Source organism: Astatotilapia calliptera, chromosome 22 (genome assembly GCF_964374335.1).
Source record: "Astatotilapia calliptera chromosome 22, fAstCal68.1, whole genome shotgun sequence".
Taxonomy (NCBI): Eukaryota; Metazoa; Chordata; class Actinopteri; order Cichliformes; family Cichlidae; genus Astatotilapia; species Astatotilapia calliptera.
This window is the reverse complement of record NC_137442.1, coordinates 36,902,682-36,915,113: the sequence shown is the minus strand read 5'-3', so window position 1 is coordinate 36,915,113 and position 12,432 is coordinate 36,902,682. Positions and strand designations below refer to the sequence as shown.

The window sequence follows — 12,432 nt, the reverse complement described above, 5'->3', positions numbered from 1 at the left end:
ACAGGGCTTAAATACACAGGTCGTGTCCAAATTCATGGGCTGCTTCCTCCTGAGGCCGCATTTGTAGACCGATTACGTCACAGCGACGAGCCGAAGGCTGTCCAAATTCGTAGACTCCTCTGAATGCAGCCGACAAATGCGTCCTCCTTTTCCCCGAATTTGAAGGATGGGTCGGGTGTGTCCTTTGTGGCCCACCATATCCCAGAATTCATAGCGCGGCCCAGCCAAACTCCAGTTTCCAGCAATGGCGGCCGCTACTAAGTTTTAAAATTACTCTTACTAATCTTTCTGGGTCACAAAATAAACTTTTAACATATTTTCAGGCGAGAAAGTAGTTGTGTAAACATCAAATATCTGCTCGGTTTATCAAGATATCGCATATTTGCAAAAGTGCTTCGACGTTTTCAGAGACGTCTGTTACCCACCAGCTCGACAGCTAGCCGGGAGCTCGAGGGTTACTGAAGCCGCCGAGAACGGCACAACTCCCGGCACATCATTTTCAGATCACCGCAGACTTTTGCTACTCAGGTTAAACGTAATATATAAGTCACTTAGACAACCTAAAATGTTATTGTTGGGCTTTTTTCAGTGTTTTGTTTGTTCGTGAGTAAATCGGTTTGGCTGAGATTAAAGTTATTAGATTAGATAAAATAAAACTTTATTAATCCCCTGGGTGGTTTTCACACAGCTGAATAAACGTCAAACAGAAAACTGATTAAACAGACGTGTGAGACAGTCGAGAATTTACGCCAGTGTCCTGTTATATTTTAGATAGCAAGAAGCAGACGGCCGAGTTTATTAAACTCCACAGAGACAGTGGCGACGCTGATCAGAAGGCGAGACCGTCCAATTTCACGGCCGTTTACTTCCGGCCTACCCGACCTTCTGAGGACCCGGCCCACGTAGACCGCGAAGGCCGGGTCCTCAGGAGGATGCAGCCCATGAATTTGGACACGACCACAGAGGGAGCAATCAGGGATAGGAAACAGGAAGGAAACACTGCTGGGGCAAATCAGGGCTAACGAGACAAGGGAAGCACAACCAGACACATTAACAACAGACACAGACTTTCAAAGTAAAACAGGAAACAGACTGAACTCACAGACACAGACTCACAAGCAGACACTGCAACAGAGGGAACAGAGACGTGGGACCAGGGCAGACAGACCCTGACTGGACACAGAATAGAGGGAGTAAGGAAACCAAAACCTAAGAACCACATAATCACACACCAAGAAGAACTGGGGAAAAATAGAAATGCAAAACAGAAACCAAAACCTTCACAAAAATAAACTAAGATAAGAACACAAATAAAAAGGTACAAAACTGAAACCACTGGGTCAACGACCCAGGTACCCTAACACAGAGAAGAGCGCGAGAAAATGTGGAGGGTGAAGGTAACAGTGGTCCCAGTCGGAGCACTCGGTGCAGTGACTCCTAAACTAGGCGAGTGGCTCCAGCAGATCCCGGGAACAACATCGGAGATCTCTGTCCAGAAGAGCGCAGTCCTGGGAACAGCTAAGATACTGCAGGACCCTCAAGCTCCCAGGCCTCTGGTAGAGGACCCGAGCTTGAAGGATAAACCGCCCAGTCAAGGGTTTGGACAAAGCTTCTGATTTAATGGTTTTTCTTTATTTTCATGACTGTTTACATTGTAGATTCTCACTGAAGCCATCACAAATTTGACCGAACACAGATGGAATTATGTAGAAAAAAGTGAAATAACTCCAAACATGTTTTATTTTTTAGATTCTTTGCTTTGATTGCTGCTTTGCTGACTCTCTGCAGTTTCTCCATGAGCTTCACGAGGTCGTCACCTGAAAAGGTTTCCAACAGTCTTGAAGGAGTTCAGAGATGCTGAGCTCTTGTTGTTCCTCCATCTCATCCCAAACCATCTCCACTGGGTTTAGGTCAGGTGACTGGAGGCCAGACCATCAGGTGTAGCACTCCATCTCTCCTTCTTGGTCACAGAGCCCTCACACAGCCTGGAGGTGTGTTCGGGGCCATTGTCCTGCTGAAGAATAAATGATGGGATGTGGCTGCAGGATGCTGTGGTAGCCATGCTGCTTCAGTCTGCCTTCAATTTTGAATAAATCCCCAACAGTGTCAGCAGCAAAGCCCCCCCACACCATCACACCTCCTGCTCCAGGCTTCACAGTGCATGTAGAGACCATCGTTCACCATCGCACAAAGACACAACAGGTGGAACCAAAGATCTCAGCTGTGGACTCATCAGACCAAAGCACAGATGGTCTAATTCCTCGTGTTTCTTGGCCCAAACAAATCTCTTCTTGTTGCTTTTCCTCAGTCGTGTTTCTCAGCAGCTATTTGACCATAAAGGCCTGATTCACACAGTCTCCTCTGAACATGTACAGATGTGTCTGCTACTGGAGCTGTGTGGCATCTATCTGGGCTCTGATCTGAGGCTGGTGACTCAGATGAATGTATCCTCAGCAGCAGACGGACTCTTGGTCTTCCTTTCCTGGGGCGTCCTCATGTCAGACAGTTTCATCGTAGTCTTGATGTTTTTGCGACTGCACTTGGGGCCAAAGCTTTAGCAGTGTTGCAGACTGACTGACCTTCAGTCCTTACAGTAATGATGGGCTGTTGTTTCTCTTTACTTAGCTGATTGGTTCTCGCCATAATATGAACTCTATCAGTTGTCAAACAGAGCTGTGAGCTGTGCACCAACCTGACCGCTGCACAACACAACTGATGGTCCCAACCCCATTAAGAAGGCAAGAAACTCCACAACTGCACCCTGACAGGCTCACCTGTGAGATTTCAGGTGGCCACATCATGAAGCTCAATGACAGAAGGCCGAGGGTTTGCAGCGCTGTCAACAAGGCAAAGGGCGGCTACTGTCAGGAATCTAAAATACAGTGGCTTGCAAAAGCAGGACTTCATGGTGTTGTTGCTCCCAATGTTCTCTTAGACAACCTCTGAGGCCGTCACAGAGCAGCTGTATTTGTACTGACATTAGATCACACACAGATGCACTCTGTTTAGTCATAAGCACTCATCAGGCAATGTCTATGTGCAACTGACTGCACTCAGACCAAAGGGGCTGAATAATTACGCACACCCCACTTTGCAGTTATTTATTTGTAAAACATGTTTGGAATCATGTCTGATTTTCGTTCCACTTCTCACGTGTGCACCACTTTGTGTTGGTCTTTCACCTGGAAGTCCAATAACATTGATTCATGTTTGTGGCTGTAATGTGACAAAATGTGGGAAAGTTCAAGGGGGCCCAATACTTTTGCATCCACTGTATAAAACATATTTAGTTATTTATCAATTTTCTCTTTGCTACATAATTCCAAATATTTGATGTCTTCAGTTTGTATCTATAATCAAATTCAAATATTGTTTGTCACACACACTGTCAGATTTATATTGTTTATTGTCATTTATGCTTAGAAATATTTAACCATATATGCTTAGAGGTGTATGATCGATTGTACAGTGATAGGATGTGTGATCTTTAGCAGTCTGCAAAGGCTTGGTGTGTATTCCAGAGTGTTCTGGCATTCACACCCTTATTCTGGGAGCATGGGAGAGGGCGTACCTGCTCTTATTGTTTTATGGTAGGAGAAACGTGCCTATATCTGTTTTAGGCTAAGAGCCTTTTGTTTAGATGAACTGTTGGACTTCCAAACCAGCAGGGTTAGGGAAGTCGTTTATGGGGTCACGCTCTGACCCCCCACACACACACACACACACAACGCACAGGCAAGGTACTCTTTGTGTGTATGTAGACGTCGCATGTTAATGCACCTATGCATATTCATGTAGCCTCAATAAAAGAGCAGTGTTACGGGGGAGCAGATGAGAGCAACTGGGGTCAAGCGAAGGAACGGCGTTTGTCCAGTTCTCTCCCGTGCACGAGAAACATGAAGAACTTTGCCTACTCGTGTCTTGCTTTGCTGTGTAATTAAATTGTCCTTAACGTTCCAGTGAATAGGTTTGTAGCATAAAGCTATCACACACAACCATACACAGTATGACGTGTTGAAATGCTTGTTGCTGTGCAATGGCAGACCATTAAAGAATTTACAGATCATGACAGAACTGACAGATTTTAACTTGGAAATTTACAGTAAAAAAAATGTGCAAATAACAATTTAAGAGAGAAATGATAAGAGGTGTGCAGATAAACAGTGTGTGCGGTGAATGAGTCCTACACCTGGACAGCAGGTCGGAAAGCTCTGATCGAATGATGCCTTCACCACTCTTTGCAGATCTGTCCTGCTTGGTGCTGTTCCCAAACCAGGTGCAGATGTTTCCCGTCAGGACGCTCTTGATGGTGCAGGAGTGGAAGTTCTTGAGCACCGTCAACCACATGATGGAAGTCTCTAAGTGTTCTGAGGAAGAAGAGACGCTGGCGGGTTTTCTTAACCAGGGTGTTGATGTTGCAGGACCATGACAGAGTGATGTGGACACCCAGGTACCGGAAGCTGTCCACTCTCTCCACTGACGTGATGATCGGGGCTCGTAATTCCTCCTGGAAAGTAAAATAAAGAAGAACCATTAAATGAGAGGGTCCAAACTTTTGACTGGCAGTTACTCATACAGACATGTGTTTGTATGACAGCTTATAATCAATAGCAGATCTCAGGACCGCCTCCTGTGTATGTGTGTGTAATTTTAATAGTAGATGTAAGCGGGATGTACATGTGTATATCTTTAAATTACAGCATGTTAGAGGATAAGGGTCTTCTGTTACTGTTGTTCTTTCTTTTATCACACATGCACACATCCCTGCCATCCTCCTCTTCCAAATACTGCTTCACAGTTTGTGTTGTCTTTGTCTCATTCTGCTGCTGTCCTGTTGTGTTAAAAGGAAATAAAATACAAACAACCTTCTGTGCAAAACCCAGCCAGAGGCAACTACACTATACAGAATTCCTGCAGAGCTTTTTCAAAGCTAAATCCATGAACACAGTGTCAAAAATGTGATCACTGGATAAAATCATGAAAACAACTTTTAAAAAAGTCTTTTTTTCTCTCAAACATACGACATGTTTACCTGTGGTATACTTGTGTTCGTTTTTTCAATTCAGGCTTATATATAAGACCAAATCACACCTCACTGTGCTTTTATAATGTAAGGTACAAACGCTTCAGTAACACAGAGAAAACCAATCAAACAACAGGAACTTGGTGACAGTGGAAAAAAGCCACGACCATCTGGGGCTGAGGGGAGAAGGACACGAGTTCCTTTATTTTCATTGATTATATTAGGACTCAATTTTTCTCCATTGAAATTAAACTAATATAATAATATTAAACAGGAAACGGGACAAACGTGTGTTCAAGGCTGCGGGTCTGCACATTTTCTGCAGGTACATATTTGTTCACTTACATTTTATTTCTTTATACCTGCTGTGTATTTATCTACAGATCAAGACGTCATTTCTCCTGCTCCAGATAACGAGCCTCTGACTCTGACAGACTGTGTGTAATAGTGACAAGGAAGGACTTTACAACCTCAGAGCAACACCCTCTTACTCTCTGCATGAAGCCTTCCAGCTTCACACATTTTGGGTTTATTTCTGGTGTCGGCCGTGCGACGGCGGTTTGATCGTGATCGGAGGTGTCTGCTGACCAGGAAAACTACGTCAGTGTCAGAATTCACAGTGAGTGTTGATAAAGATGCAGAGGAGGAGAAGCTGATGGATGCCTCAGGCGGAGAAGTTATTTCAGTCCAGGAGGAAGCTGCACGACAACGCGAACCCCAAACCTGCGCACGAGAAGAGTTTGACTCTGGATTCAAAGATTTCATCAGGTAAACACAGAAAACAGGAGAAACATTCAGACAGGAGAAGAAATCAGCTCCAGCCTTTACACTGACAACAGCTCAGGTTCATTTTCACAGCAACACTGTGAGGTAAAGACCTTAAATATTCACACTACACAGGATTAAACTACACAAAGAAGAAACTGGTGTCTGTTGTGGTGTCCTCCTCCATGTGGGTCACAATCATGCCCACAGTTTCCACAGCGACGTCCTTTTAACCCAGAAACGTCTGTCTGACATGTGTCCATGCAGAGTCCTGTAGACACACACACAGACACACACACACACACAGACACACACAGACACAGACACACACACAGACACACACAGACACACACACACACACACACACACACGCACACACACACACACACACAGACACACACACACACACACACACACACACAGACACAGACACAGACACACACACACAGACACACACACACACACACACACACACAGACACACACACAGACACACAGACACACACGCGCACACACACACACATGCACACACACACACACACACACACACACACACAGATACACACACACAGACACGCACTGAAGATGAAAGGTGTGTTTGATGTGTTGGGTTGTGTCGCTGACCTTCATCATCATCATCCTCCTAGCTCTAACATCCTGGTGGCTGTGATGATGAAGTGTCCTGATGAAGATGATGAAGCATTCCTTGCTCGTGGCCGTCTGCATGTCCGTGTGCAGCTGACTGAAAGTCTGTTTTATCTGCAGCCTGAAAGTTCAGTCATTATGGACGATAATGAGCTCACAGCTCAAAGACCACAGAGGAGCTGCCTGTCAGACCTTCCTCCACGCTCACCTGACCTTATCTGTCCTGATTATTTATGAGGAAAGATAACGCTCTGAAACGTGGCTGAAGTTCTGTATGTGTTTGAGGAGGACAAGGACTGCTGCTGCTATTGGTTTGATTTAATCTGCTGCTGTTTCTCATTTCTCTCCCAAGGTCGCTGAAGCTGCAGCGAAACAGGTCGAGCTGTCTTCTTCTTCTGCTCTGCTTTCTGAGTAAACAGCGTCTGCGTGATGTCAGCTTCAGCCTCAGAAATTTATCTTTGTCTTTATATATAAATAATAAATGAAATGAAAAAAATGTTCCTGGGATCTGCTGGAGCTCTCGCCTAGCCTGGGAGTCACCGCACCGAGTGCTCCGACCGCCACTGGGACCACCGTCACCTTCACCCTCCACATCGGCTCCAGCTCTTCTCTGAGCCCTTGGTACTCCTCCAGTTTCCCGTGTTCTCATTCAGCATCATTACATTTGTCACTACGGCCGTCTTCCTCTACTTGTCCACCACTGATACGTCCAGTATATACACAGTCTCTCGACCTGTGCCCAGTGTGTTCAGTTTTGCCTTCCCTGTTAGTCTGTATTTGTTCCTGCTGTGTTCCCACCTGTTGTCCATCCTCTCATTATCCTGTGTGTATTTTAGTCCTCAGTCTCCCTCCGCTTGTTTCCCTCCTGACCTGAGTTTTTTGTATCTTTTACTTTTGGGTGTTTTTGTCAGAGAAATAAAGCTTTTTGTTTCAGCTCATCCTTTTCTGTTTGAGTCCTGTGTTTGGGTGCTGTCTTACCGGCCACGCCGCCCCCTCGGCCTGTGCTTCGAGGACTCTGATAGTTAGAATGACTCGGGGGTGTTGATTCATTTAAACTAACATAATCATCCTGCTGCAACCAGGTTTCTGTACGGCAGAGTAAATCGATTTGTTGATCAATTATTAACTCATGTAGCAACAGAGACCTAATGTTTAATAATCCACATCTCACAGTTTTTCTCTTTGGTGCTGTTGGGTTTTTCTTGGTGATTTTGTATTTTTAAATTATTTTTTGTCGGACACTAAATGAAACATTTGTGTGACAAATATGCAAAAACCTAAGGACCCCCAAAAGTTGATCCTGTTCATCTGGACATAGCGTTTCCAGCATCATCACACCCACTGACATCATCCATGATAACACATGGCAACAATTCAAACAACACAAACACAAACAGAATCATCAAGAAAAATCCCTGAAACCATGAAACAAAAACATTCATGAATAAAAACAGTTCTTCATACGTATTCATGATCTACTGTGTGATGTAATGATATTAAACATCATTTATATGCCGCTGGCCTGATGTTCAGTAATTCCGTTTCTGTACATGTGGAATAAACACAGGGAATGTGAGTCGATGTGGCATTCCTAATGAAGCGGTGCGGCAGAGCTGGCGTGGAGAGGTGAGGTTTTCATCCGTCAGCGCGGCGGTGGTGTGACATTTAGTGGTTAATGAGAGTGCAGATGAAAGCGGAGCGTGAACGAGCGGAGCTGCAGGTCGCAGCGTGATGCAGATCAGACAAAGAAAAGGGCACAAACGGTTTCTTCTGCGTCATCACCAAACTCTGAGCCAAGGGCAGCTAAGGTGCATCACGTACGGCACATCACTAAACAACACTGAGTGAACAAAACAGTGAGCAACTCTGACCTCTGACGAGAAGGTGCGGCCGTTTAATGAGCAGATGGAAACAGAAGCTGCTAAAGAGTCCAGGTATTAGACATGGCCCCTGGAGAGCAGCGTCTTTTAACAGCAACCACATGTTTTCATGGTTTCAGCTAGCTGATCCCAACAACACGTTTGTTAGCCATATACAGCCACATATTTCCAGATTAAACTCTTAAAGTGTTTTAGCGATGCCATAACATTGAAGCAGCACAGCGTGGGCAGTAAGTCAGAACAAACTACGACATAAGGAACACACATTTACACACTAACTGATTTAAAGACCATCCAAGAAGTCGGAGCTCCGGTCCGTGATACTCGACTCTTTGATTTGGATGGTGTTGAGCACGAATTAGCAGCTATCTGTATGAAGTCCTTTAATATTCAGGCTGGAAAACTTTAGCTGATAACTTCACCCTCTCATGCAGATGCAGCGGTGATGTCACATGACCACATCCAGCTGTTAAATGCAGTGTTTTGTTCATAGACACATGAAATGTGCTCACACTGACAGTGAAGAAAACAGCATTTATTTGTCTGCGATTAAAGCGGCTTTAAGTCAGCGCGAACGCCCGAACTGAGCGTGATCATTAAGGACAAAACACTTCCACCTGATGAGCAGTCACACGAGTCCTCCTCTTCTTCAGCTGTGCGTCACACGGTGACCTTTTGACCTCTGTGCAGCAGGTAAACATTCATGTAAACACTCAGTATCGACCTGTTTAATATGAACTCACGGACACGCCATCAATCACAGCAGAGCACATCCACACAGTTTATCTCATAAGCTGCATACATGAATAATCTGAGCGACGGAGAGGAGGCAGAGGCGGAGGAGGTGGAGGTATAAATAGAGGAGACAGACAAACCAACACTCATGAGGAGGAAGGAGAGGGAGAGGAAAAGCTAAAGAGAAACAACTACCTGACTGAAACCAGACACCACAGAAGAAGAGTTTGTGACACCTTCCTGGAGGACCTTTATTAGTTTAAAGTGAGTTTATTCACCTTCTCGTGACTTTAGTGACAGTTGACATGAGAAACTCATTCTCTGATTGTTTTATAGGTTTTTAAAGGTGCTTTTGGAGATGGAGAGCAAACGAGCCGTGGTCTATCTGTCCGTCTGTCTGTCTGTGCTGACATCTCTCTGTCAAGGCCAAAGGTCAGGCAACAGCCACCTGCTGTCCGCGCCCGATGACCCAACCCTCGGACTCACAACCAGTGAGCTGGTGAGTCATCTGTCTCATACGTGATCTTTGTATGTCTTTTATTTTGAAAAGGTCTGCTTGTGTTTTCTAATCAAATAAGATTCAAATGTTTAATCTGATGACATTTGTGCTTCATTTAAAGACCGACTAAAGGAAGCAATAAAATACAGTTTTTGACTGTAGGTAGAATATCATGTGATGAGAAACCTGATTCTGACTTTGTTAACTAGTACAAGAGACAAAGTGTGCTACGAAGCACAGTTAAAATAAAGATAATTAACAGCAGTTTTTTTAGAGTGAAATATGAAAAATAAATTAAAGACGGTAAAACTGAAACAGACTGAAACCAAAATATACATGAAGTCACAGCTATTACTGAGTCCGCAGACACAAACTGAATGAGATTCATATTTCTGAGGATTTAAATGGTAAATGGCCTGTATTTATATAGCGCTTTACTAGTCCCTAAGGACCCCAAAGCGCTTTACATATCCAGTCATTCACACACTGGTGATGGCAGCTACATTGTAGCCACAGCCACCCTGGGGCGCACTGACAGAGGCGAGGCTGCCGGACACTGGCGCCACCGGGCCCTCTGACCACCACCAGTAGGCAACGGGTGGAGTGTCTTGCCCAAGGACACAACGACCGAGACTGTCCAAGCCGGGGCTCGAACCGGCAACCTTCCGATTACAAGGCAAACTCCCAACTCTTGAGCCACGATCTCTTAAGGAGAGAAAACATTCATGTTTTATTTTTTATTAAATGTTTGCTGTTTTTGTTTTCTGTAAGTTACTTTTTAAAATTTATAAAGTTCCCCATGAAGTCTCAGAGATGAATCTGTGACACTAGTAATATTTCATTTTACAAGTGTGTGTGTGTGTGCAGGCTGAAGCTCTGCAGGGTCTTCTGGATGAAGCTGACAGCTCAGCCGGTCTCTCTGTGGAGAAAAAAGCCAGCGTGATCCCGCGGGTGAGAACACTTTGACACGATGTTATTTATTTATTTTTTTAAGCATCTTCTGAAAGAACGTTTCCAAAGTGCTTCGACTGAAAGCAGCGAGCGCAGATCCAAATAAAAAAAGTTCTGATATGATTCAGGATCATGAATGACGAGAGACGATCATGAAATCTCGCCTCTGAGGGGTCGTGATGAAAAAAGACCACGTAAAGGACCCGAGGCTGAGAACTGACTCGCAGTTCTGAGCTGCTGAAGAGCTTCAAAAGTGATCAGTAAAATCTCGCAGGATGGGGCTGATGTGATGATTAAACCCATCAGAGGCTGAGAGCCTGGATGGACAAATAATAGACGAACTGGAGCCCAGTCCAGAGAAAATACAGCGAGCACTGGTTTTACAGTCCAAAGTTTAGAGCTGCTCAGCTCAGGACAGAGAGGCTTTTTACATTTACTTTAGCTAGTTATGTAACTCTTTTTTAAAAATATAGATTGACAAAGATTACAACTCAGAATACAAATTATACAACTACATCATAGTTTTGACTCTACAGCAGAGGAAGTTTAAAAGGCTGTGAGGACAAACGCAGCCGTGAGTGCCTGACTTCACCAACCCTCGACTCATGTTGTGACGGTGAGTCCAGGACCTGTGGGCAGTCAGTGCTTAAGCTTCGTGACCCTCAGATGTTTCTCAGTGTTTCTTTATTTTTCTGAGGAAACGTGTGATTCTGCATCGGTCCATTGTGATGCAGCCTGAATCCTCTCTCTCTGTCTTCATCAGTGTGATGTGGGTGAGCGGTGTGCGATGAAGCACGGACCTCGGATTGGTCGGCTCTGCGACTGTCTGAGAGGAACAGCCTGCAACACCTTCTTCCTGCGCTGCTACTGACCACTCGCACACATTTTCCTCATGAGGACCTAAACTCGGTCTGGGCGCTCACACAGACAGTGCTCAGAAAGACAGAAGTGCACTCTTCACCAATCGTCTCGCTCCATATTTTAGTCTTTGTTTTAAAGTTTTTGGTGTTTGTCTTTCAGATTAATTTATTTTTGTTAATAAAGATTCTTCATAAAGCTGCACGGCTCCAAAGACTTCATGATTTACAATCTGTTCACGTCTTCAGCCAACACCTGCAGTTCCTCTGACGTCCAGCAGAGGCAGCAGTGAGTCAGTCCCCATAGACTCCCATGTTAAAACAGCAGAAAGAAATGTTTACAGTCTGATACACAAACTGGTCTTTATAGATAATGTCTCCCTTCCTAACACCTGTACAGGGGGACAATGTTTTATAACTCACCTGTGGATTAAGGTTTGCAGTTTGTTAGGGGTGTGGCCTCTTTGACTTACAGGTGGACGGTGACACAGGTGTCTGTAGCTGCTAGCTGTCTGCGAGGCTTGACCTCAGCTAAGTGGAGCGATTGAACTGGACCTCTGGACCATGTTTGTGCTGTTGGAGCCTTTTGGAGCATTTTAATGGCATTTTCATTGTAATATCATTTTTGTAAATAATGATCTGACAAGTAATTATTGTTCATCAGACCATCATCAGACCATCCAAGAGCTCAGTGCTCCAGTTTGGTGAAGGAAATTCATGGATTTTATTTGAAAGTCCAAAGATTGAAAGTTTTGCAAAATTACTGAATATTACCTGTAATATTTAATATAACAGTACACCCTTATATGTACTGATGGACATGACGATACTAAACACGATGAAAGTGATGCAGTTTTATATCAAAGCAATAAAACACAATCGTCTGATGCATCAGACGTAAAGAGCGCAGTGATTAGATTTACAGGAAACCTTGAAGTCATTGGGTTGGTCAGGCTGGTTGAGCTCAGCTGTCAGAGCTGTGGGTGTGTGACGGTGTAGCAGGAATCTGGCATTCAATGAGCTTCAGTTTGAAATAAAAAATCAGGAGCTCAAAACTGTTTAATCAGTTTTTATGGAA

The 12,432-nt window shown here is 44.4% G+C and overlaps 1 protein-coding gene and 1 long non-coding RNA gene across 2 annotated transcripts; both read left to right on the top strand.

The window, feature by feature from the left end:
- The first annotated feature begins 5,274 nt into the window (after window positions 1–5,274).
- On the top strand, window positions 5,275–7,370 carry LOC145423592 (uncharacterized). The gene is made up of 2 exons (XR_013904641.1): window positions 5,275–5,791; window positions 6,785–7,370. It is a non-coding gene; the product is annotated as an uncharacterized LOC145423592 (long non-coding RNA).
- Window positions 7,371–9,047: 1,677 nt separating this feature from the next.
- On the top strand, window positions 9,048–11,556 carry cart4 (cocaine- and amphetamine-regulated transcript 4). Its single transcript, XM_026157003.2, has 4 exons — window positions 9,048–9,311; window positions 9,384–9,546; window positions 10,414–10,497; window positions 11,261–11,556. Exons 2-4 carry the CDS (start codon window positions 9,406–9,408, stop codon window positions 11,366–11,368), a joined length of 333 nt encoding a protein of 110 aa, XP_026012788.1. The 5' UTR covers window positions 9,048–9,311; window positions 9,384–9,405; the 3' UTR covers window positions 11,369–11,556.
- The last annotated feature ends 876 nt before the right edge of the window (window positions 11,557–12,432 follow it).